The following is a 27,605-nucleotide window of genomic DNA, read 5'->3' on the forward strand; positions in this document are numbered from 1 at the left end:
AAATAAATGTTGGCGATGAAAGGGTCGGCGATGAAAAGTCCCACGATGAAAAAGTGGTCGACGAAATGCATGTATACCCTAGGAACGGTTGGGAGTTTGGGTGAAAATCTAAACAAATAAAAATTGTACAAACAAAATGCGACAGGTGAAGGTTACAGCACACACAGACACAAAATAATGGTATTTACACACTGATATAAAAATGGCGATGGCTGACCCCAGGCACACTGGAATTAAACTACTGAGCTGGAATATCAGGGGCTTGGGACATCCTATGAAAGCACGAAAGGTGACTGCATATGCTAATCGACAAGGGGCACAGATATTGTATCTGCAGGAGATACATTAGCACCACGTATATATTCCCCCCCGGTTGGGGAGAACGTTGCTACTATATCTCCTATTCCACTAAGGCCAGAGAGGTCATAATCTTAAAACACAGGCACTCCCCTACACGCACTTTGCGTCCGAAATTGACGATCCGTCCGAAATGGACGATCATGGCAGATATGTATTAGTACACAGGAAGCTGGAGAAAGCAGAAGTATTGCTAATGAACATTTATGGCCCCAATATTGATGACCACGAATTTTATGAACAAAAATGTCAGAGATGCCCAAAATATCCAACAGCACAAATACTCTGCAGGGGGTGCCGGGGGAGGAAGGGACATTTCAATATCATCCTAGACACTGACCTGGATCACACTTCATCCACTCCAAGATCCCAGACTAATGCAGACCTTGCACTTCATACACAGGTCATTGACCTAGACCTAAGAGATGCCTGGCATTCATTGCAAGGAGCACAGAGATCCTAAACATTCTATTCTTCCGTGCACGACAGGAACTCCTGCATAGATCTATGGCTGATATCCAGCACGGCTATGGCCTGGGTAACTGAGGCCTGGATTCTTCCCAGGACACCGTCAGATCACTCCCCTATAACACTCAGAGACAGACATCCCAGATAGTGAGGCTCAAAGGGCGCAAGGGAGCTTAAAACCTGCCTCACTCCTAGACCCAGTTTTCAAAACTAATATGGCACAGCATATCTCAGACTTTTTAAAACTAATGATGGCTCAGTTGCCGAGCAAAATACCTTGTGACAGGCATTTAAAGTCTATATGAGGGGAATATTAATTTCCACCGAATTCGGGGTGCTGCGTGACATCAGGCAAGAGCTCGAGAGGAATCCATAGCCCAATTGCAGGCGGAATACCTGGCTAGTCCGTCACCGCAGATCACTGCAGGGATTAAAACGCAACTGGAGCACTTTCGTGAATCTGAGGACAGAGCTGCGCTACTTTGACAGACCTATGGTGGCTCGTAGGTACCGGGAACAGGAAAGGCCGACCATCCCATGTATCACTAGGCAGGATGGTGAGGTGGTCACAAAAGCGGAGGAGGTTAGTGGGTTGTTCCAACACTTCTATAGCAGCCTGTACTCACCCAGAGTGTAGCCACTGAAAATGAGATTGATTAATATCTGGCCGCAATACCCACGACATTACTGTCGGAGGACACGCGCAATGCTCTGGAGACCCCCATAACGCTTGCCGAAATAAAGGCTGCTATAAAGGATCTGACTGGTTTGGAGCTGAATTTCCGCCCCCCCCCCCCCCCCCCCCCCCGAGGACTGCAGATCTTACCGCCCGCTGTCACTCATCAATACTGAAGCTAAAATATTCTCCAAAATTCTAGTTTCCTGGCTCAACCCAGTGATGCCCTACATGGTGCATGAGGACCAGGAGGGATTTGTATTGGCGAGGGCGTCTGCATCTAACACGCAGAATCTACAATGTGCTGGCTGGAATCACAACGGCTGAGGGAATAACCATATCTCTAGATATGCGGAAGGTCTTCAACACAGTGTATTGCCCCTAATTTGATCAAATGGGTACGACTCCTGTACACACAACCATACACTAGGATGCTGGTGAATGGTGCGCTGACAGCAGTGGTGGAGATGGCGGGGGGGAAAATCAAGGAAGGGTGCCCACTCTCCCCATTGTTATTTGCACTGGTTATGGAACCCCTGGCTGACTTCATGAGGATGCGGAATGCTAGAGCTGGTATCCACATAGCTGGGAGTGTAGAACTGATCACACTATACGCAGATGACATTTTGTTGTTTGTGAGGAATCCTGAGAAGTATCTCCACAGAGTGTTAGATGCAGTCCAGGAGTTCGGAAGGTATTCTGGTCTCCGGCTAAATAAAGTCTGAAATGTTCCCGTTGTCTGATGGCATGGCACCCCCAAGCGACCTATGTGGACTGCGCTGGGCCCCCCCAACCGATTAGATACTTTGGGGTGTTGATGGCACGCTCTGCTCGCTTAGTCCGTATCCTCAATTACAACACACTGGCCGTAGCGCTGTGTGCCAAACTTGGCCAATGGGACCATCTCCCTATTTCACTTACTGGTCGAGTAGCATGGGTTAAAATGATTATACTACCAAAAGTGTTTTACCTCTTCAGTAAAATACCACTCTGGCCGGGCAAATCCTTTGAGAAAATCTCTGCCGCCTGTTCTGCATTCGTGTGGAGGAATAATGTGAGGGCCAGCTGGTGACGCCTCACGCAGACATACAAGCGAGGGGGACTGGCGGCACCAGACTACGAGGTATACTACTTGTCAGAGCAAGCACTCTACGCTATGAACTGGGTCGCAGATGCACCGCGTACCTCTTATATCGAACTATAAACACAATGGAATCCAATGGCCACTTTACTACACAGGATAGTAGCTGGGAGGTGGGAAAACTAACCACCTAGACCCTAAATTAGCCACGCAGCAGGCATGGGCTAAATGGACACAATAGCCCCGAAATACTGTGCTGTATAGCCCCCACATGCCGATCTGGGATGCGCCCTATCTGGCCCCGGCAACAGACAGCATTATCCACACATTGGCGGGAATAACACAACTTGGAGACTTGTACCATGATGGTATATTCAGTCCCTGGGAGGAGATTAAAATACAGATTGACACCCCACTTCAGAAGCTACAATATTTCAGACTCAGGTAGGCAATAACAGCGACATGGGACGGATTCCCACAAGAACCAGAAGCACATCCGTGTCTCAATTACATAGCCTCTTCCGGGACAACCAAGAAAACTGCCTCAGGACTCTAAAATAGCACTGGAAACAAGGAAGGCGCAGCTACCTGATATTAAGGGGGAGTGGGAGAGGGACTTTGGGAATCACACTTTCGGACTCGCACTGGTGTCAGCTGTGCTGCCTCAGTAAACAAGTGTCAGTCAATTCCAGGTTCAGGTTAATCGATTTTAAAATACTGAATAGAATACATCTTACCCCAGCGCGCTTGAAAAGAATGTATGCAACAAGCACGGGGAGATGCCCTAGGGTGTGGGGATGAAGAGACTGATTTAACACATGTTTTGGTCATGTGGGAAACTCTCTGAATACTGGAGTGGAGTCTAAGGCACCAGAGGATATGGACGAGCAACTTGGGAACAATCTATGTGCATATTGGGTTATGTAATGAATGCAACGAAATGCAGGCTTATTAACATTGGACTGCTGCTAGCTAAGCGTACCATATTAATGAGGTGGAAGAAGGGAGGAACCCCCCCCCCACAACAGAGGAATGGATAAATGACATGGTATGGGCAAATGACCAGGAAGAAGTATATTCTAGCCTACTTCCTGTGCCAACAGACCTAAGAGACATATGGGGAAGTGTCTGTCAATCCCTAAGCGATACAGGTGACAGAGATAATAGTGAAGATGAAGCAGTATGAGTGCATGTTGTATAAGGTCTGTAAACTGTATACATAATATCACCTGAGTAAACATGAATCCACTATGTTGATGTTTTATGTTTGCTGTGTAACTTAAATAAAAAAAAAAAAGAAGTGGTGCAGTTCAATGTATCCCATGTGTGCCCCTTCAGGGAAAACGCTGTGTAAATCCAGTACAGACTCCAAGGGCCAGAGAACACCTTTAGTAATAAGGGAGGTGTGGGATGGAATTTAAAGCACAATAACTTTGTTTAGCCTTCAAGCAAAGATACCTACATGCTAGAATTGCAGAGTTTCTTAAAGCAGCCCAAAGTATTTTTGTAAACTTACATGCATCAGGCAATCCAAGAAGCGTTTGCTGGGATGGGCTCAAGATAAGACTTGTGGGAGTCACAGTGTACTTGAAGTACCGCCAGAAATCAAACAAGGCGTTCAAGCTAAACAGCGAAGCAAGAGAAAGCTCTGCAAGATACCAAAAACAGCATTATGCAGGGTCATGTTGCAGCTTGATTTAATCATTTTAGATTGGACATTTTGCTTCTCAAAAGTGGGACTGAGACAAATTTCGTATACCAAGGCTCTGTCATGCATCTGAAATTAAATGATGCAGTTGTGCAAAACACCACCATTGCAATACTTTCAATATATTTGAATGGCACTTACAGCAAGCTTATTAAAAACAGGAAGAAGTGAAGATACTAAATCTTAATGGTTCAATTGCACTTATTTTCAAAATAACAGACAGAATGACCCAACACTTGTGTCGTGCTTGCAAGCGAGCGATCAGGGCTATGCAAAGTGCAATGAATTAACATCATTATGTCATTAATAACATGAAAAATATTTTTCAGATCAACAGTAAAAAAAAATGTTGATTATGGTTTGGTCGAACATACATATATAACAAAGTCGTGTGGGTTTGAATGTGGCGTTCTTGGGGATCCTCATGAACGGTGGGTCTGGTGTCATGAATTTTGCATGGAATATTCATTATTTCATTGCCGATGTAATGCAACTATTACTGGCTTAACCCTCATGACATCAAATGGAATTTTGCTACAATTTGAAGATGACATAGTTGAATCAGTTGATTTGAATCAGGTTCCATGTTTAACAAAAATACTTTTCTTCTGTATTCTCTCCTTTCATGAATGCTTTAATCTAATCTATTTTTTACAGAAATGCCACGAAAAAAGAAAAGCTTAGTATTTAATCCCACCTGAATCAAAACAAAACATCGAAAGCTGAAACATGATCAACATTCTGAAGGAAGATCTGAAGACCATTAAGCGGATAGAATTCAACATGCTTTCAGACAGAAAGCGCTCAAGTACCTAAAGCAAGATTAACTAATCAAAGAATTTGTGCTGCTACAAAACAAAGCAATAAAACTGCTGGAGAAACTGAAACACGACTTGCTGTTAAGAGAATTAGTGCTGCTAAACAAGGAAGGAATGAAACTGCTGAAGAAACTGAAGTGAGACTTAGAGTGATTCAAAAATCTGAATTGAAATCCTGTTCGAAGCCGGGTAGTTAAGCTAGTTATCAAATAAATGAGATGAAAAGCTATTTTATCTTTTAGTTTTTTAGGCATTTGTAAGGATTTATAAATTTGGAGCAAACAACACCACTTCAGTGAATGTTCGCACATGTTATGGTCAAAAGTACAAAGGGGATGGTGAGGAGTCTCCCAATGTGTAATCAAGAAACAGCCCCCCCTTGTAAAATCATGTTGCTACCTTCTGTAGTCCTACCGCTAACTGTAAAACAAACTAACGGGGGGGGGAATAATTATCAAAGGAATAGTGCCCTATCCCATGCTGGTCAGTAGCAGCTGCCAACATAATGCGAGGACCATATAGGTGTAAGGTACAGTGCGTGTTGTGTGTACATCAGTTTTTCATGACAACTAAACTGGTGCATTAACATGAGCCTATAAAATCAATTAAGTGCCTTAGATTTCAAGATGGTGTTATTCCTTTAGTAAAACGTATGCCATCTAATGTTAAGGTAGCTTCTGTATATTGCATAGAGAATTTGCGCTACAAGCAAATCTTCATTGATGCCATTAGCATAATTTGTCAAAACTAAGGAAAAGAATCAAGTCGTGCAGGTTTAACAAAACGAGATATATATATATTCCAAAGAAAGGGAAAAATTATTTCTTCTTCTTCCCAGAGAGGATGGCACTCCAAACAGTGAAATACTCGCCAGAGTAAAGCTTCGTCCGTTATTGAACACAAAAAGCAATAGGTTTTCCTTTAAAAATATCCAGTTTTATTGCAGCATCAGCCAAAGTAGAAAATCACACGGTACAACGCGTTTCACAGCTTCCTCGCTACTTGATCACGTACAAGTGAGTGCTCAGTGACATTGTGTAGATATACCCACCATTACCTAACTATGGTTCTACAACCAGTGGTGGTCCCTTTTTAGTTTTCATTGCTACCAAAACTCAGCCTATTTGAGCTAATAAGCATGGTTGCCATTTTGTAATGGCTATTACGACAGCTATCATATATACTAAATTGCTAACACGCCTTTATCAGGAAAGACATAACCATGGGAGTATAATTGTAATTCCCAGCCTTTTTGACACATTCTTATATGCGTTCAGTCGTGCATTGTTAATTATAGCAACCTTGCCAAATTATTACGCTCATATTAAAGCGTTGCCTGAGGCAAAAATAGCGTGAATAGACAATGCAACCATTGCGAAGGTTTTTAAAGGCAAATGGTATGTCAACATTAATGGACCAAAAGGAAATATGAGCCTTTACAATAAAGTGCATAGTGCTAATAGATTGTACACAGGTCATAAAGTGCATGAATCAATATACATTGAATGCTAGTCAATAAAGTGCATAGTGCTTAGCTTCGCGTAACCATTTTTAAAGTGCAAATTTGCATGAGGTTCTCATTTAGCATGGATTCATAAAGTGCTTATGCAAATGTAATTTCACTGAAGAGAATGATAAAGTGTATAGTGCAAATATAATCTATGAGTAAAATTATCATCTATGTAAACATGAATCAAAGCTAGGCCTTCTGTATTTAGATATAGGTTGCAGAATTAACTATTTCTAGAGACCATTCTCATTTTTATGCGGGAACCACCACGGAGTAGAGTTTTAAAATGAATAAAAACACATGTAAACACCATTAATTGAACATTCATATAACCACATCCAGACACTACTTGAGTAAGATATATTAAAAGCATCATACCACCAAGCCTTAGCTTTCTGAAGTTCTTATAGATAAGCAAACTATCAGTTAAAAAATGAACTGAAATTAATGTACATTGATAACCCAAATTATTTCCACAAGATAATACAATTAAAACCAATCATTAGTTCTTGATAGACCAACTTCTCAGGTTCCTAGATATGTATATAATTCTTCGTCAAGATTATGGCCTTTGGGCTTTTTCGATTCAAGATCTAAAATAAATCTGGTCTCCATTTTGCATAGTGCTAGTTCTCTGTTGCCCCCACGAGGGTTGGCTCAAACATGATACAATCCAAAGAATCTTAGGCTTTCCAATTTACTCTCGTGTATGTCTCTGAAGTGGACTGCCATTGGATAAGAAGGGTCACAGTTTTTTATCGCTCATGTGCTGTAAAATTCGGAGTTTTAATTTACCGATAGTGCCGCCAATATACCAGCGATTGCAGGAGCATAGGAGGGCGTAGACCAAAAACTCAGTATTGCATGTAATATGACTGCCCAATCCTACAAGATGCTTAGTTATTGGATGTATGTAGTTTGTTTTGTTCTGAGCAAATTTACATGCCTTACATTTCGAGCATTTGAAAAAGCCATTGGTATTTTTGTATAGCCAAATAGTGGTGTTTTGACTTTCATTTACCGGCAACAAAAAACTGCTAACCAGCGAGTCTTTAATGGCTGTGGATTTTCTGAAAGTTATGTTGACTTTTTCCTTTAGAATCGGTGCTAGAGCTTCATCAGACTGTAAAACATGCCAGTGTCGATGTAGTATCTTATGACATTGGCATGTGTTCCAAATTTAAGGATAAGTCTTATTGCAACATCTTGCTCTTGGTCTTCTATTGATTTATTGGTTGAGAGTAAAGTCATTCGGTTTAAGTTGCGGGCTTTGGTGTATGCTCTCTCCAAGACTGCTATCGGGTATCTTTGTCTTAAGAATTTCGCCGCTGTAAATTTGCATTCTTTATCAAAGCTTTCAATTGTACTGCAATTACGTCTTATTCTTACAAATTCCCCGTATGGAATGCTCCACTTTAAAGATGTGGGGTGGTTGCTTGTGGCGAAAAGTGGCATATTTGAGGTCGTAGGATTGCGATATAGATCGGTCACGATTTCTTGTTGGTTGGTCTTCACCAAGACATCCAGAAAAATGATTTCTTGCCGACTATGAGTTTCAGTAAATTGTGGGTTAAGAATGTTTACATTCAACATACTTACAAACTCAAGCCAATCTTTTTCTTCACCTTTCCAAAGGATAAAGAGGTCATCAATGAACCTAAGCCATAGAACTATATGGTCAGTGTATCAGTGGTTGCCTTCTGTCCATACATGGAACTTCTCCCACCACCCCATTGTCAAGTTTGCGTAAGATGGGGCAAAACTTGTGCCCATAGCAGTCCCTCTGAGCTGATTATATAAACTATTATCGAATAGAGACATTGTTGTTAAGGCACATTTCTATCATTTCTCCATGGGCAAGGAAGTTAAGAGTCCTGCTGTCAAGAAAATACTTGCACGCTTTTTTGCCATCATTGTGTTGGATAGAGGTGTACAATGAAACGACATCCAATGTGGCAAACATAATCTTCCTTCCATATTATACCTTCGATCTTGCTGAGGAAATCTTTGGTGTCCCGCAGGTATGAGGGCAACGTGAATACAAGTGGTAATAAGGTCTGATCCACATATTTGGAGATATTTTCGAGGGAAGCTCCATTCAGAGTGACAATGGGTCGGCTTGGGGGGCGGGTTCGATGTTTATGGACTTTTGGGAGAAAGTATATGGTAGGTATACTTGGGAATTTATTGAAGAGGAACTTGCAGTCGTCTTCGTCAAGGAGATCCATATCGGACCATTTCTTGAGAAAGGTCTCCACTGAGTTTTATTTCCTCTGTGGGGTTGATTTCCAGTCGCTCATAGCATTCAACATCCCGTAGTTTTCTGTATGCTTCCTTTATGTACTCTGTGCGGTTTTGGATAACCACATTCGTGCCTTTGTCAGAAGCTTTGATGACCATGCTTTTGACACTTTGTAGATCTTTAAGGATTGGTCTTTCTTTAGATGAGAAGTTACATTTAATTTTAGTTTTTTGTAATCTTGCTTTCTGAAGATCATGGATCACTAAATCTTGAAAGGCTTCGATTTTTCCCCCCGGTTGGAGTAGGGGATTGAACCTTGATTCGGCCTTTAATTTGCTGTTTATCGGCCAATCTGTGTCTATATTTAGCATTTCCAAAGAGATCTCAGAGGACACTGCCTCCACATTCCCTAAGGATTCCAATTCCGCCAAATTGAATAAGGTGTCTAGATCCTCAATGGCGACAGATGTTTTTCCTTGTGGAGTAGTTTTGGTTTTTTCTTTTGGTGGATTCAATAGAAAGATTTTTTTAATCTAATTTTCCGCATGTACTTAAAGAAGTCAATCCTCGTCTCTGCATAGTCATAAGGAAAGGTTGGACAGAAGTTAAATCCATACTGAAGGACTTTGGTTTAGTCCTGACTGAGTACATAATCCGACAAATTAATGATGCTATTATCCATGCTGTTTGTATTTATTTTGCCTTCTTGTTGCCAGAGTGTGTTCTCGAATTGCCCTCTGACTCTGAGCTGCTTATTCCTTTGTCCCCTCCTGGTTTTCTTTTTCCTCCACGTCCCGATGGTTTTCCTCGTCCTTTGCCTGTGTACTTCTTTGGGTTGTTTCGGCCGTCTAGGCCCAGCATCCTCATTTCGTCTAAAAAATTTATTTTTTTTAGAGACGTTTTCAGTTTCACTGGTGGGTGTCTCAGATTCTGGCTACCTCACTAGATGTGGGGGTCGTTGTTGGTTCATTGCTCTGGATGTTTTTGTTGGACCGATTTTTCCTCAGATGGTCAAATCTGCGAGCAAAGATGTACAACTCTTCCCTTTTCATAATCCTCTTTGTCGCGAAGGAATTTCCTTTGTTTCCGTTGTTTGATGTCTTCCTCGTAGGTTTTGAGGCTATCTTCAATATTGGATTTCAGTTTAGTACCTTCTTCGCTTGCAGTTATTAGTGATAGTTGCTCGTTCATTTCTTCCATTTTTTCCAATGTTTTTTCTGTGTCTTTTTTGGCATATTTAATAAGAATATTAAGGAACTGTCCTGAGGATGCATTAGTGGAGTTGCCCGATTCGCTCAACATTTTGGGATCTTGTTCATCAAAAGACTGTGTGGTCAAGATTCTGAGACCCCGTGGTATTCTTCCCACATCCACATAATTTTGGAGTGAGTGTTCTTCCCACCATTTACTGACTTCTTTTTTCTGCAATTTTTCCAGTGTTTTAAATAAACTAATTTCATTTTTTTCCACAATGCTGGGTTCTACTGTGTTTTTGGTGGGTACGCTCGCATGCAATGTTTCACAAAATAGTGACTGTGCCTGTTCGCGTCATGCTTTTTCTCCGACTGATGCCATTTTTTTCCTTCAAAAAAATGTACTGGATAGGATTGCTTTGGTGTATGAATATGTCGGCCTGTAATACAGACTAACCTTACGAAATTCTGGCGTATCCCATTTTGGCACTAACGCAGTAAGCAAAAACTAAAGTAGGTAAGCGGTCCCCTCACCCCCCACCCCCTGCTCCGCCAGAGGCCCCATAGCATGGGGCCACAGGTATGGAGACCCTGGGGGCAGATGGGTGATCATCTGCCCCCAGGGGAAGGGACATTAGAAAAATAAAAAAATAAAAATTTGGGACGAAATGGGGAGGTGGGGGTGGGGGGTTGGGGACCACTAGCCACCACAGATTTTTTTTTTATGACATGAAAGGGTGGTGGCCCTCTCCCTCCCACCCCAAGTAGAAAGGGGCCACCCCTTGTCACCATCCATGGGGGCAGATTTCTGACCCCCAGGGAGGAGTACATGAGGTGGCCTCCTATCCAAAAGGAGGGGAGCCACACAAAGTGTAGGCAGGCCCCTCAAACGAAGGGGCCTGCAGGTTAGGGACCCCTGGGGCAGATGGGATCCCATCTGTCCCTAGGGAATGGGGGCAAAGAAAAAAAAAGAAAACAAATTTCATGGCTGGTGTTGAGGGAGTGCCCTCCCACTAGACCAGTAGAGAATTTTTTTTATGGAAAGGGGTTGTCCCCCCCAATCCAAAATGGACTTGGGGTCACGTCATGCAGCCCTCCCTAGAGGCGGTTATCTGCTCCTAGGAAGGGGCATGCAACCCCAGGGAGGGTTGCTGTAGAACCCCCCTTTACATTAGAAAATTACCCAGCGGTTTAGGGTGCCTCTCAGCCCCCCCCCCTAAAGTGCAGTCTACCATTTTCATTTTTTTTTTGTTGTGTACCAAACTTGACTTGGCGCAGATGGGCACATTGGTGTGCCAATCTGCCCTCAGGATGCCGGAATCTTACTGCCCCACCCACTTGGGGGCCTGATCCACATTTTTTGGTGGCCCTCTCCCTCCCCCACCCCAAATGGAGGGGGGTGTACCTCTTGCAGCCATTCGTAGGAGGCCCAGGGAGGCCTGCATGAGGTGCCCCCCCCACCCATTTGGGGTGGGGAGGCACCACAAAATGTCGGACAGGCCCCTAAATGGGTGGGGCAGTAGGTTTTGGGCAGAATGGCACACTATTGTGCTGATCTGCACCAAGGGGAGTTGGGTAAACAAAGGAAAAAAGTGAAAATGGTAGACAGCATTTTAGGGGGGCTGTGGGGCACCTCAAACTGCCGGGCAATTTTCTAATGGGAAGGGGTGGTGGCCCCCTCGACCCCCACCCACAATTGAGTGGGGACCATGTCATGCAGCCCTCCCTGGGGGCAGATATCTGCTCCTAGGAAGGGACACCTGACCCCAGGGAGGCGTGCATGACAGCCCCCCCCCTTATCTGCCCCCCAGGATCCCTGCATGAGATGGCCTGCCCCTCCATTTGGGGTGGGGATGAAAAGGTGCACCCCCTTTACATTTCAAAATTACCCAGCAGTTTAGAGTGTCCCTTAGCCCCCCCTAAAGTGCAGCCTACTATTTTCAGTTTTTTTCTTTGTTTACTAAACTTCCCTTGGCGCAGATTGGCACACCAATGTGCCCATCTGCCCCCAGGGTGCCCAAACCCTAATGCCCCATCCATTGGGGGTCCTGTCCGACATTTTGTGGTGGCCCTCTTCCCCCCCCACCCCAAATGGAGTGTGGGGGCACCTCATGCAGCCCTCCCTGGGGGCAGATTTCTGCCCGTAGGAAGGGGCAAATGTGTTTTCACTGGGGGGTGAGGTTCAGTAGACCACCAGGGATGGCTTGCAAGGGGGTCATGATTGGAAAGTATGAGTGTAGATTTGTTTTTGCTGGGGTGACCGTAGGTAACATGTTTTTTGTTTCGTGTACAGCTTTTTCTACGCGAGCAACTGCAATGTTATGTGAGTACTGTTCTTTATTATTCTATGGTTAGGGCCCAATGTCAGTGGGGTGGGCGAGACTCGGGCTGGATTGTTGGTGGTGTGGGTGGGAATGGGCCGTCTGGGCAGATATTTTGGTGGGCTGGGAGACAATTGCAGGGGCAGGCCACAAATTGACCCCCATGCCAGCAGAACATTGGCGTTTCCCTGGGAGCGGATGTCTCCCATGTGGGTTGTCCGTCTGCAAGCCCAGGCAGCACCTCTGGCTGTGCTACGTTAAAGAGGTCACCTCCGGGGAGGAATGGGGATCCTGCCGGGGCTCCCTGGAGCTGCCGCTGTGCTTAGGGGACGGTACACCCACATGGTACATGGATGTCCAAGGCCGGGGACATCACCTCCAACCGTCCTGGAGTTGCGGCTGGACTGCATTACAGCTTTTCCCTTCAGCGAGGTATTTGCACACTGCCAGGACTCCCTGGTAGGGAGAAGCTGTAACGCAGGCCAGCCAGAGCTCCAGCAAAGTCAGCGGTAATGTCCCTGGCCTTGGGCACCCTTCTCCCATGTGGGTCTTTGGCGCGGCTTGTGGGCAATACATTCTGGGGAAATTTGCGCAAGTCAGACATCTTTGGATTCCCACGGATGTCTTCTTTTCAGAAATGTATGGGGGACCCGGTTTTCCTTGGTGGCTTTAACACCCTAGGCCCATATCTGTATAGTGTGCGCTTCAGAGAAAATCCTGAAATTCAGCTTAAGGGTAAAGACTTGGGGTTAGCCGCGTTTTAGGCTTTCCCCTTTGCGCCCAGGTAGGTGCACCCACACATGTGAGGTACCGTTTTCGACGGGACACCTGTGAGAACGTGGGAAGCTATGACATTTGTTGTGTCTGCGTGGTTTACATAACGTTTCGACCAATTTGCTGCTGCCCTTTGTCACTCAACCCTTTCATTTCCCAAATGTGACCTACATTTAGTCACTGCTTTAGGCACCATACACGTTTGTAACTTGCACAAGTCACCTACCCTTCAAAAGGACTGCCTGTGCGCTTTCAAAAAAAATATATGCTTGCCCTTCCTCACCACATTGGTGTTCCTGATTTACACATGCCAAGTACATCTGTTCAGGCCGTCAGCATAAAACTCCTGTGTACCATGGCTCCGTTTTTTGGTTTGTGGTATTGCTTGTTTTGTAAAACACTAAAAAAATGTGCGATTTCCTAACTGCAAGAGTCAGGGGAATGTAGCGGAGCATTGTTTTTCTCAAAATTCATAGACGCCTTTGCCGTACCAGCCCAACCATGACCACCACACCTTTTTTTTGGTCATTTTCCCGCTCTTTCCCTAAACTATGGAATTTTCCCCTACCTAGTTGTTGCCTGACCTGCGCAAATCACCCTTTCCTAAACTATTTTGTCTACTTTTCAGAAATGTATGCCTTTCTGTCCTCCAATTCGGCTTTCTTACCCTTTTCTTCCATTCCGTCCACGCATGTCCAATTGGCAAAAAATGCCCAAAATCGCCTCCCTCTCACAGAACGGTTGAGAACCACATGAAATATTTTTTTTGTTTCCACTCAACCTGTTCTTGAAAGCCAGGAAATTGAGGGATCCAGCGCAGCAAACCATTTGTTCCTAGCTCTTACAAGAAAAAACCACAGGTCCCCCTTTTTGGTTATTTTCTCTCACCGACCTACAGCAACCTAGGATTCCTGGGTGACGTTACGACCCCCTTCATGTGGGGAAAAAAAGGGGCCAAATATGGCCGAGATACCTCATGTAACAAAAGTTACAAGGCACTGAATGGCGACATACCGAAATCACCAAAAAAGGCATTGGCACTTGGGGGAGAGGGGGGGGGGAGGGGGGGAGGGGGGGAGGAGGAGAGGTCGGGGACCCATGGCACTTAGAGGGTTAAAAAGTATAGAACCATGTCCTCTCTGGTCTGTGCCCTCCAAACTTCTGCTACCCCAAAGTCACCTCCTAAATGGCGTTTACACTTGTTCATGTGGTGTATTACACAGCTGTATGCCTGTCATTTCTGAATCCCATGGAGTAATTTGAACACTGAATCTTACACAGGAATGGCTGCCCGATTGATGGGATGCCTTGAAGGCTTATTTATATTAGAGGCAAGTGTATGTGCTTGTGGTCGTCAAATCTCAAATTCTCCACAACTCTGGAGTCTGTTCTGCTCTTCAAACTTGCACAAAAGAACCGGCCTGTCTAAGGCTTAGAGAGGATTAGAAAAGGTGTTCGGGCAGAATTCCATTTTTGTGGTGCTCTGGGCTCAGTTTGTAGGTCCCCTAAACATTTTGCCTAGTTTTAGTTGTCTTTTGGGGCCATAAATAAGTTTGCCGACGTCCCAATGCAACAATTTTTGTGACATAGCTACAAGAGCCAAGGTGCTTTTAAGCACATGATTTTGGTCCTGTGGTGCTGCTATATTTTATGTGGAGTAGGCTGGTGGCAGCTGCATTTATTTATTTATTGGATATTTGTAAGGCGCTTAAACAAAAAAGGGTGTTTCAAGGTGCCACAAGACAACAAAGGAGGGGGGTGGACAAGGGAGCGAGAACAAGAACGGTCCTACTAGGCCTTGTGACATTCGGGTCGTGCAAGTGCAGTAACAAGAAGTGTGAGGGGTTGGGGAGAGTGCCGGTCTGCGTGGAATGCAAAGTGCTAGGGTGGGAAGGCAAGTGCAGGGGTAAAGAGGAGAGAGTGCAAGTGAAGGGTGGAGGAGGGGGGCAACAGGGGCAAGGTGAGTGCTATGGGGAGGCCAGGAGGGCAAGTGCCAGGTATTGCATCGCGTGCAAGGGGGAGAAGGTCCACATGCTAAGGGCGAGGAGGGTGGTGAACTGGGAAGGGGTGGGTGGTGCCTGGTGCCCTGTAGAACTCAGAGGGAACCTTGCAGTCAGTGACTGCGGCAGACGGGGCGTTAGCAGGGGAGGGGGAAGAGGAAAAGAAAAGGAGTGTCTTGAGGAGCTTACAAACTTAAGGAGATCGGGCTCAAGCCTGAGAGGGGCAGGAAGGCCATTCCAGAGGGAGGATCCTGCCGAGGAGAGAGATCTACACCCCACTCTCTGCTTAGAGAAGCGTCTGATCTGCAGAGTTGGAGCTAGAAGACCGAAAGGTTCTCGCAGGGAGATATTTAGGGAGAGAGAGTTGGATGAAGTGGGGTCCAAGGCCCCAGAAAGCCTTGTGGATGATGCTGAGGGTCTTGAACTTGATCCTAGGAGCAAGTGGAGAGATGATTTTAGTGTTGGAGAGATGCAGAATGTGGGCTATTTGAGCGAAGATAAGTCTTGCAGTTCGAAGTCCAGTTTAGTTGAAGGAGGCGAAGAGCATATTGAGGAAGAGGATGTTTCAGTAGTCCAGCATAGAGAGGACCAGAGCTCTGGAGACATGGAGTTTCTGGGGTGAAGGTGAGGAAAGTGAGAATGCCTCTGAGGAGGTGCGGCTGCTAGTGGGCCTTCTTGGCGAGGTCCGAGATGTGAGGAGAGAAGAAGAGCGAGGGGAGTCAAAGATGACACCAAGGTGTTTTCCCTTACAAGAGGGTGAGGGGAGGAGCCCACAGAGGGCGGCCAGAGGGAAGAAGGGAGATGGGGTCCCAATGAGAAGGATCTCAGTCTTAGTGGCATAAATGCAGAGATCATTGGCAGCACACCATGCCTGAATAGCAGTCAAGACAGTCAGGGATGAGAGAAGGAAGAGGAGGCAGTGGAGGGAAACTTGAAGGAGAGCTGTGTGTTGCCTGCATAACACTGGAAGTGAGGAGGGAAGGAGAACATCAGGTGGGCCATGGGTTGGCGGGGGGCGGGTGAAGGTAGATGTTGAAGGGACACGGCGAGAGGCTAAGAGCCTTGAGGGACGCCCCATGTGGAGAGTATGATAGGGGAGAGAAAGGGCCGAGTTGAACCTGGGAATGTCGGTCAGAGAGGAATGAGGTCAACCAGTCCAGTGCCAGGCGCCTGATGCCAAGGCGGTCACGGAGCCGATTTGTCAGGGTGACATGATTGACCATGTTGAAGGCAGAGGAAAGATCCAGAAGGATAAGAACGGATGGAGGGTTGGAATCGAGATTTGAGAGCAAGTCTTCATGGGTGTTCAGTAGAGCAGTTTCCGTGCCTCTGGCTGCTCTGAAGACAGACTGGTGGTCGTGGAGACAAACAGCAGATTCAGTGTGTTGGATCAGGTGGGGGATGACCAGCTTCTCCAGGAGTATTCCCAGGAAGGTGGTAATAGAGGCAGTTGTTAGCTGGGCAGGAGGGGCCGGCAGAGGGCTTTTTGAGGAGAGGGTGCTCAAGGGAGTGCTTGAGGGCTAGCGGTAAGGAGCCAGTGGCAAAGGAGTGATTAAAGAAATCGGCCAAGGCTGGCGCAAGGGAGGCAATGTGGTCCTTGATACTTCTGGAGGAGCAGGGGTGCACCATTTTGGAGGAGACTCTGTAGAGGACTATTGTAATTGGTTATTCATAACTCGCTTAATACCCAGAGGTTTCTAAGAACGGACCCAGGGATCGGACCTACATTACTCCACAACGTCTTGCTTCCAAGGCGAGCGTGTTGCCCCCGAGCTATCCCTCCTGGAACTATGGGTGAGAAAGAGGAGTGTAGGAGGGGAGAAGGTGGGTTGGGGAGGTGTCGGGAGGCCTGCGAGCTGGGGGAGGGATGAGGTTGGGGAATAGAGTAAGGACAGGATGTCCTGACTTTTGGTTAAGAAGTGGGAGGCCTGTGAAGTACAGAGGGTCATGGATGGCAGGGGAGAAGTGGAGACTGCAGTAGAATTGGCAAATTCTGTGCAGATTTTAAACAGTTTGCCTGTGTTGTTAGTGGCCCCAGATATGTGGGCTTGGATACAGGCCCTCTTCGAGAGGATGGAGAGTCTGTATTGCCTTTGGAGCAGGCAACAGGCCCCTCTGCCAGAGGATGTACCTGATGCCCGCCACTTCCGTTCAGCAACTCTGCACTTTCAGAGAGGCTAGGTTGAAGACATTCCAGGTGTTTCGCGTGGAGGCAGGCTTCATGCAGATCAGGACAGGGGCAAGGATGTCCAGGGTGTTGGTGATAGAGAGGTGAAGATTAGCAAGGGCAGAGTCAGTTTGGGAGTCCGTGGTAGGAGTGGGATAAGGAATGAAAGTGGCGGCTAAAGCAGCAAATGAGACTCACTTCATTGTCGACTGACTGAGAAGGAGACTGGCAGCGCAGGCAGAGGCTTAGCCGGGGGACCCAAGAGATCCAAGTGAGAGCACAGGAGAGCATGGTCAGGCCAGGAGAGAGATGTAGTGAGAGGGTTGGAGATGGGGGAAGTCTGCTGAGATGAGAGCGTCCAAGGTATGTCTGGCTGAGCGCGTCGGACTCGAGGGATGAATGGTGAGGGAAAGAAAGTCAGAGGCTGCAGAAGAGTAGTGGCGGAATCAGGACAGACAAGGTGAATAGCTCTGAGGCGGAGAAGTTTTGAGGTGGTGGCAAGACGAGGTCAGACAACTCCGTGAGGAAGAGGGAGACTGGACCATGGGTCCCGTAGATGTGGGGAGAGTTAACGAGAGAGTTGGAGACACCCCCAAGCCTGCAGACGCATTCAAATGAAGAGTAGGTCTGAGTGGGAATGATAGAAGCAGGGACCCATTCAGGGAAGATCAAGGTCACTACGCCTCTAGATTGGTTAGGCCTGGGGTTAGAGAGGATTGCGTAGCCCTCAGGGAGGAGGGAGTCAAAAGCAGGGACAGAGCTGGCAGTGAACCACGTTTCAGTGAGAGCGAGAACATCAAGGTCAAAGTCTTCAAGAAGGCGACAGATAGAGGAGGGTTTAACAGCAGAGCGAGAGTAGCAAGGTGAAGCTGGTTGCTACCTTTGAAGGTCTTCCGTGGTGGGATACAGGGATGTGGTACGCCAGTCAGTGGTGGAGAAGGGGCAAGAGAGGTGGCAGACAGAGGAGTGGCAGGAGAAATGAGGAAGTTGAGACGGAAGACACCGATCAAGGAGGAGGAGGTTGGGCTGAGAGCCCTGGGCCACGACGGTTTCATTCTGATTGATAAGACATGAACCTAGAGGATGAGAAGCATGCTAAGAGTACTTCCCCATCTGGTGCCACCAATAATGGGCGAGGAAGAGAAAGGGGAGAGGACAGGGACCATGTGCGAAGTCCATAGACCCGGAGGGGGAGCAACAAAAAGTATGGCTGACAGTCTGCCTGGAAGAAGCATTGACGTAGATGTCAGCTATGGGCAGACCTGGATTGGACAGCAGGAGATATGTTTTGAACATTTTCCTTCGAGAGAGAGAGGTAGTACAGGTGATAAGAGTAGCAGAGTAAATAGGAGAGATGGCGAGCACCATGGAGGGAAAGGGAACCTGCAATGCACGGAGAAACAGCACATGCATGGCAAACTCACCAGGCGGCCTAGCAGCAAGACAGTTGCAGACAAGTCAGGTGCGCGAGAGGTCCCAGATCACCGGAAACAAGGTGGGTAGCTTGAGGCATGGAGAGTCACACTTATTAGATGCTTGGGATGCTTTGCATGTCTGAGAATCCAGCTGCTGCTCTCTGCTTGTTAATAGCAGCTATCCTAGGTGATACTGCGTCAGAGCCACTTCGTCCTTCCTTGCTCTGTGGTATGGCACTAGGTTCACCATGCATTGTGTACTAGCTTCCACTGGATCCAGTAGCACTGCATCCCCTTGGGGAGAGATTACATTTGCCCAATGTCTCAGGTACAAAACCTAGCAGATCTAAAAGAACACTACTTTCCCCATAGTGTATTCACAAATACCATCTTTCTAGTTGTCCTCTTTGTGCTGCAGCCTTTTGTAGGAGGACCCCTTGAACTGTGCAATCTCAATGCTGCACCCAGAGGTTTTGGCTTTGTCACAGTTGTAGCCATTCTTACCACCATAGCAGCAGAACAGGTGTACATGGTAACCATTTGGGTACTAATGCATTTTTTTTAACTCCTACTTCTGGCCATTTTATTTTGTGGACTTTTTGTCCATGGGGTGAGGGAGCCATGAGGATTTGCCTAAAAAAGACCATTGTGTGGATATGTCTCACACCGAGCCCATCCATGCAATCTAGAGTTGTTTAAACTGGTTTATTCTGGTTTTCTCTCCCAGACATGCCCAATACACATCCTATGTGGGGAGATGACTGTTTGGCAGCTTTTTAGGACAGGCCTGGTTACTTGCTGCCAAACCTTGGGTGTTAGTCTGATGTGTGATTGAATGGCTGACTTGGTGCAACCCCCGAATGAATGCAGTGGGGGATCCTTTTCATTCCTGAGATGGGTTGCAGCTGCTGAAGACCTGGATTGGCCATAGTGACTGGACCCAGGATCCATTCTATTTGTTCTCAGTTTCTCCTGAGGCTGCTGGAAACTCACCAAGGGCTCTTCCTCATCCTTCTCTAGTCCACCTTGCTGGCTGTACTGGCTATTCCATCTGGAAACAGCTTCTTGGCTGTTACTGTGCAGGCTTCCTGCAAAATCCTACAGGGTCAAGCATATTCAGGCGGGGAGTCTCACTGACCTGGATGAGTGGTGGGTCACCAACACTCCACCTCAGCGCCGTCTAGGGATATGCTGGTTTGTCTCCATCCATTGCTCCCATCACAGGATTGTTCTTTGTGGCTTGCTTCCCCCTCTTGCCCCTTAAGTAGACCAGATGTGCTTGGTCTGGTTCTGCCGTCTTCCTGATGCCGTCTCCATCGCTGCTCCGGTATGATCAGTGATACGCTTACGTACACAGATTAACTCCCAGAACACCCCAGCCCAAGAGAAATATTCTGCATAACCCAGCCTGGTCCATCCTGCTTAACCTGGACTGCAGCCACCATGTAATATTATAAGGAGACAGCATTGGTCCATTGGGTCCAACAGGGGTGTACCTTTTGCTTACCAGGTTACATTTGGTGGTCTGCTTCAGGCGTTACGGCCGTTCGCTGAACTGAGTGCCACTTAATGGCTATTCAAAACGCTTGAAATGTGACCTTAATGTGAAATGAAATACTATAATATAACATGGCATAACAGCAACCAGTTAGTAGAACAAAACCAGCATATCCCCAAAATTCAAGGGGCGAGTCAACAAATGAAAAGGAAACCGCATAACTCCCTTTCATGCCAAAGAAAATGAAAGGTCACAATTAGGAAGAGACAATTTTAAAACTAAAAAAAGGTGGAACAGGATCAGGTTAGGGCGTGGTGTGTGTAGAGGCTGGGCGGGGGTGTGGGGGCTAGAAGCAACAGCAAGGTGTAAATTGGAAGCACAAATTCAAGTTCACCTTTCTGGCAAAAATTCATTTATGGAACAAAAACACATGGATTTTAACAACCAACATTGTGCAGCATGTCCCCACAGCTTAAACATGACCTGGTGTAATATAACACAAATGTAAAAGCAAAGCACTGCAAAGCAGGGCAGAGAATAGCAAAGACAAGACAGCATAGCATGGCAGGGCCATTTAGCAGAAACAAGCTATAGCATGATGATAATCTAACCCAGACTAAGAGCACGGCAAAGGTAGCATGTCCTAAACGAGATATTAGAGTGGGTGCACGCACAACTTCAGACACTGCTTCGATATTGGAGGTCTGCTCCTTGACTAGCAAAATAGGAATCTGTGGGGGCACTGGGTGCTAGATCTGGTACTTAACCCTATAACCGTAGCTTAGCTATGGACTTTTTCCCGGTATTTGCTATGGGAGAAACCTCTATAAAGTTTTAAACTCCTAAGTGAGTAATAAGGTACTAAACTGAACCTGGATTTTTTGCGCAAGTGCCTGGAGGAGTTTTACCAAAAAAGGCTTCATTTTTAGCTGGTAACTTTGAGGGACTTATCACTGCACTTCTGTCTATGGAAATCTATTGTCATTACAGGATCTATCATTGGGTATTTTGTTTCATCCCATTTCTAAAAGTGCATTGTATAGGTCTACTGGCATTGGTTAGACTGTTTTAACCCAGTCGCTCCCTCTCGGCATTACACTTCTGTATATCATTTACCTAGGGGTTATATGTTTTGCTGTGTACTAGAGGTTGTGTGGAGTAAGGGGTCTGTTAACATGCTGGCACTGTAAAAAACAGATAAATCTAGAAGCAGTGATCCAGAGTGTAAATAAGGGAAAGCAGGAAGGCAATAATGGACTTCCTGTACCTCTGAATAAGACATTTTGGAAGGGATTGGTCCTCAAATCAGAGCATGTATTTGGGATGCCCTACAAATAAAATAAAAAAACTCCATCCCTTCCACTTACTCTTTGTGACAAAAAACAAATTCATTTTTATGCTGATTGTATAGGCCCATCGCCTTAATACATTCAGATTACAAGATACTAGCAAGGCCCTACTCAACAGAAGCAAACTGGATTCATTAAAGTATGCCACGCTACAGATTTTAATGACTGCTCTAAATCGTTGCCGGGTAATTGGACTCAGTTGTACTATTATTAGATGCCATAAAGTGCTTTGGCAGAGTCCAGTGGGGTTTTCATTTTGGGGTTTTCATTCATAAAGTGGGGTTAATAGAACCATTTAAATCATTGATTAGGACCTAAAGGTCCCCCACAGACTTGATACATACAAAAAGGTCAATGACCCCCCCCCTCCCCAGCAAGAGTATAAGATAAAGAGGGGGATGGGGGTTAAGGTAATTCCTCTTAAATGCACAGATGAGCGAACCAGTGGCCGATATGATTGAGAAACTCAGACTATTACATGGATTTAACCAGAGTTCTCAAGTTTCCTGTGGCCAAGTGAGAACGCCATGCAGTATGTCCCCCCGCACCCCGTTTGGATTCCGAGACTTGTTTTTTCTTTCCCATTTGAAATTCTGCAAAACTAGAAGTCCCAGATTTCCAAGCAAAAATGGAACTGGGCGTCTTTCGGCATGGCTACTAAAAGCTTTAGCGCTCTGGATTACCCTTGAACATGGAGCACAAAATGCTGCTTTATGCGGACAATATTTACATTTCACCCCCAAAACAATCCTTCCTGATCTTATTGGAAATTGTACAATTATGGATATGTGGCAGATTATAGAATGCAACTTTACTAAAGCCAAACTTATAGTGATAAGGAAAAAGCAGAGAATGATTGCACAGCTGACAGGCCCTTGTCATATGCAGGAGAAATTATTAATCACCCCTGGTAATGTTCTTTCGACTGTATGTTCCTCCCACGTATTCCTCATCTTTGATATATTCTGATGTCTGCTTGCAGATTCGGAAACCTTTCACAGTAGCCTCTCCTCTGCCCTCCATTACTAGGAATATAGAAGCTTAATGCCCTGCTTGGGTTACACGATGCACCCTCTCTTCTTCCTTAGAGGGATGAGGTGGTGAGTAAATAAGCAGGCAACACAATCTTCTGAGCTAAATGGAATTCTGATACCACTTAGCCAGAAAAGAAGGCCGTACCCTCAGAACCATCTTATCCTTAAAAAAGGTTGTGAAGGGTGGTTTAGAAGAAAGAGCCTGAAACTCACTCACGCTGAAGGCAGATGTAATTGCTGTTAGAAAGATAGTCTTAGAGTTAGTATTCTGAGTGGACAAGAATGCAAGGGTTCAAAAGGAGCTCCCATTAGGCACACCAAATTTAAATCCCATACCAGTACAATAAAAAAGGTACTGAGGAAAGATATTCACCAGTCCCTTCAAAAAACGAACCACTGTAGGCATTTTAAAATAGGAAGCCTGATCTGGTGAGTGCTTAAGCGCTGCTAGGTACCCCATAACCGTGGAAACCTAAAGCCCCTGATGAAATAGATGTAATAAGAATGATAGTACTGATGGAATGTTGCAAGTAAAAGGATCAATATTCTTAGCTCTGCACCAGCTGCAAAACCTGTTCCAACAGCAGCGGTACAGAGACTTTTTGTTGCTGGTCTTCTGGCCGAAAGCAACACCTCCATTACATCAGTGAACGGAGGATAGCACAGGGGCAAAGCTGTGGTCTTCGAAGCAAAACCACACAGAGCAACAGAGGTTTGAATCCTGGATCCGCATTTAGAAACCGAACTCAGGTACGGTATTAGCTGCGTTATTAAAAATAACAATTAACGATTACATAAATCTTGCGGACGGTCCCACTCCTTGTATCTTACCCTCTCAGAAACCAGACGTGCAGGTCCTGGGTGAAGAATGCGGCCTCCCTCTTGCTAGAGCCCATCCTCTCTTTGGGGGAAGACTAATTGGAAGGCAGATGGCCATCTCTAGAAGGTGTGGGTACCACGTTCTCCTGGCCCAATCCGGAGCAATCAGGATCATGAATTTCCTCAACCTCCTGAGGACATGAGGAATGACAGACTGGTGGGAACGCGTACAGGAGTCGAAAATTCCAGTCCACTACAAATGTGCCCCCTAAAACTCTGAGGAGATTCTCTGTAGCAGAACAGGTCGAATTTTCTGTTGACACCAGACACAAACAGATCCACTTGAGGGTCTCCCCAGATGGCAAATATCTCCAAAAGTACTTCCTGAGCTAACTCCCACTCGTAGGGAGACAGTGTACTGCCTGATCAGAGCATCCACTGCTGTGTTTTCCTCTCTGGCTAGGTGAACTGTGGACAGAGATTCCACCTCGTAGTGTCCAAACCAAGAGTTGCATTGCCTCTCTGCACAGTGGCAGTGACCCTAGATCACCTCTCTTGTTGAGGTAATACATGGTCACTGTGTTGTCCGTCATTATCAGGACAGGCTTAACCCGTACAGAATGCAGAAAAGCCATCCGCGCGAGTCCAGTTGCACTCCTCTCTAAAGGATTTGGAAAGTTTAGACTCTGACGGAGACCAACAACCGCCGATTGACAGGTTGTTCATTTGAGCTCCCCACCCTGCGAGGTAGGCATCTTGTCACAACCATTATCTCCAGGTCGTCAAAAAGGTTCTTTCATTGCGTTCTCCCAACAGGCCCACCCACAAGCGATCCTCTGCGGCCTTGTTTGGGACCTGAAGCAGGTCTATCATTCTGCCAGAGAACTGTGACCACTGGGATCTAAGGACCCATTGAAGTAACCTCATTCTTAAACAGGTTTCTGGCAAATGCAGGATGCCTTGAGAGCAAGCAACCTCTGGAAATAGAAGACAGGAATATACTGGGCACTTTTGGACCATCTGCAGAAGATATTGAGCCCTCAACTAAAGGGGCGAAGCTTCCCACCCCACCCCCTGTCAGGACTAGTCCAGGACCGCTCCAATATGAAGCTTTGAGACGGTATCACATGGGAATTCTTGAAATTTAGGGAGAAGCTTGTGAAGGAAGTGGCAAGTGTAGCTGAGATGATCTTGAGCCTGCTTGGGAGAGCAAGCTCTGATCAGCCAATCGTCCAAGTAGGGATAAAGGTAGATGTGAATCCCTCTTCTCCTTAGGCTTGCTGCCACCACCGCCATCAGCTTGGAGAAGACCTTTGGCGAGATAAATGAAAATTAATTTCTTGCTTACTGGGATTTAATTTTGGATGCATCTATATGCATCAGAAATAGAAATCTGCAATTTAAAAATTTCCATCGCATTTACCATATTCCACAACAGCTTCTTGCATGGAGTCTTAGGGATTTCTATATCGATTGGCATGGCTGCACATCACTAGGTACGAGGAGACACAAAAGGGGAATGATCAAAGAAACTGTGGTCTTCTGTCCGAAGGAAGCTGGAATTCTAGTTGACATGTCTACTACCGGCCTTCTGGATCTTTGGGAGGGCATTCCACCCATCACAAATCTGCTTAAAGAAGGGTTATTCCGACAATCCTGTTCTCAGCCAGATAAACTGAGAATGTATCTTGGACATCAGAGCAGGGCACTATTAAGGGTTAGTTTGATCAAATATTGCAAGTCAGTATAGCAGACAGCAGTGCCATAACCAAGAGACTCATCAGAAGCTGTGGAAAGAACATTGCCTATAGTTTTATCTGAGAATCTCGTTTGGAAGAAAGTTTAGACGTTGCAGTAGTTCCAGTGCTGTACCTTTTTAGCAAAGGGATTAATTGGTAACTGCAGGTAATTTACCCAGTTTACAGACCAGATTAGAGTGTTGTAGGAAAAGGTTCACATGGTGCTATTTCCATATCTGTATACTACTGTTAAGGCTGATCTACAACCACCAAGAGAAAATACACTGCAGAAATAAAAAGATACAAAAGAGGTATTAGAACTCCAACCATTTTTAAATGCTGAGAAAACCCCATACTACATCAAGAGAAAAATCGATGCAGGCACAAGGTTGTGGAGGGAAGGGCTCCATACGACAAAGAAGTTCAACTGATAAAAGGAGGAAGACAACAAATGATAATAAACTGATTATGAATCCATCATCCAAATAAATACCTAAACAAGAAATAAATCTAGGTTAAGTGTTGATCTTTTGCGCCAAGTACTAGAAATTTAGCAGTTGATGGCATGCCCAGAGGGATTCAACCCTGAACACTGCAAACCAATCAGCATCCCTGATATTGCTGAGGCATGAAAGTGCGCTAGGAGGAGAAGATCGCTGGACTATTGAGCAGATTGCAGTTGGAACCCAGAGTTGCGCTCCTACGACCCCTCTTTGTTTGCACAGTTGATGTTTATATTTGTACACATTTTGTAGATGGCTAAAAACATTTTTAACAGTAAATCTTCAAAAGAGACAGTAACTAAAACATTGTCATGAGTCTCATAACACACATTACAAGACGAACATACTAAACTATAAGAGGGACTGCATTTATACACAGAAGAGATTATTGAAGAATTAGGCATTACAGAAGGCACCATGGAACATGCTTAAAGTGCTTAAAGTGAAATCAAAAGTTACACCATACATAAAAGAAGATGTTATTGACATGGTTTTTTAAAAATCGGTTTCTAAGGAAATCTTCAAATTAGATGACTAAAGGGAACGGAAAAATCCACATCTAAAAAAGTAACCCAATGAGTGCAAAACAAAGTTGAAAAAAATGTCATTAATGCCCGAAAATGTAATTATCAAACAGACAAAGTTGGAAATATATAGTTTTATTGATGGACATGATAGCCTTGAAACAAAAGACCACCACCGGCATAACATACCAGGATACTTCAGCAAGATGTACTTGGAAATATTGACTGCTATGCAGACATTGTTGAAAAAGTGGACAATGGTTCTTGAAAGGAATGCTTGCGATAGACCTTAAAATAACAAGTGGTTAAAAAAACAACTGTCTATTTCAATAATATAGTTTCTTACAGTACATGAGGAATTTAAAGATGTACTCTCAGTATGACCATTTATTAATGGTATCAATTCTAGTAAAGAGGTCATCTCCAAATTTAATGAATTTTTGAACCTACTGGTACATAAACTGCATTCATACACTGCTTATTAGTCTGCAGATAGCAAACATGTTAAATGTGGAAATCGACATACATATTAGTAACTTTAAATGTGACAGCTTGGTTCACATTGATCCAACATGGTTTAGAAATCAAACTAAACCAATATTTACATTTTTTTTTACATTTTATTTAAATGAAGTTTAAAGAACTAGAAAAGAAAAGACTGACTCATTTTGTACAATGTGTTCCTATTTAATAGAATATTTTACAAACAACTAGGAGTAGTTTGCAATGTTCACAAGTTTAAAGATACCGGATGTAATCATATTGATGGGTAACAAGCTCTCACCTACCCACGTGAACGCAGTGTTCTTCCACGTGGAGAGACGAGTGCTTGTTACTTCGCTCTCAAACATCTAACAAGATGACCAATCACCCATAACTATCTAACAAGATGACCAATCACCCATAACAAGGATTACAACAGGAATGATTAAGCTTACGAACATTGCAAAGGATGTTTTAGCACCATAATGGAATTCAATACTTAAAGTGATTGGCGAGAAATAAACTGAAAGTTGTGTACATTAGAAACATTTTTCCTATATTGTGATCAACTGGAAAGACTAATTAGCACTAGCTCTGAAGATGCTCATATCTGGTGATAAACTATAACTATACCAATGTGTGAAACACGTGTCAGCTAAAAGTGTTTTGTCATTTTAGTTCTATGTAACCTATAAGAAATATTATTTTCCTTTGGATAGGTAGAAAAATCATTCTTTGAAAACTGTTCTGACCACATAAGGTGTGCAAACAAAATAAGTACTAACTTATTATAAGCAACTAATGCACAGGTTTATAAGCAACTAATGCATGGGTTTATAGGCAACTAATGCACAAGTTGATTGCGTTTCATCTCTGAAAAATCAAATAAATAAATAACAATACCTCAATTTCAAACACAATGTACA

General features: G+C 45.0%; 1 protein-coding gene across 4 annotated transcripts in view; it reads right to left on the reverse strand.

The window, feature by feature from the left end:
* TMEM209 (transmembrane protein 209) overlaps positions 1 to 27,605 on the reverse strand; it is an 834,036-nt gene that overhangs the window by 653,784 nt on the left and 152,647 nt on the right. For all 4 annotated transcript variants that reach the window (XM_069629610.1, XM_069629607.1, XM_069629609.1 and 1 more), the window contains one exon: positions 4,099 to 4,230. In XM_069629610.1, coding sequence (XP_069485711.1) covers positions 4,099 to 4,230 — 132 coding nt within the window. The remainder of the gene's footprint in view (positions 1 to 4,098; positions 4,231 to 27,605) is intronic.

The sequence above is a fragment of the Ambystoma mexicanum genome, chromosome 12 (assembly GCF_040938575.1).
Source record: "Ambystoma mexicanum isolate Mex_15411 chromosome 12, UKY_AmexF1_1, whole genome shotgun sequence".
In the NCBI taxonomy this organism is placed as follows: Eukaryota; Metazoa; Chordata; class Amphibia; order Caudata; family Ambystomatidae; genus Ambystoma; species Ambystoma mexicanum.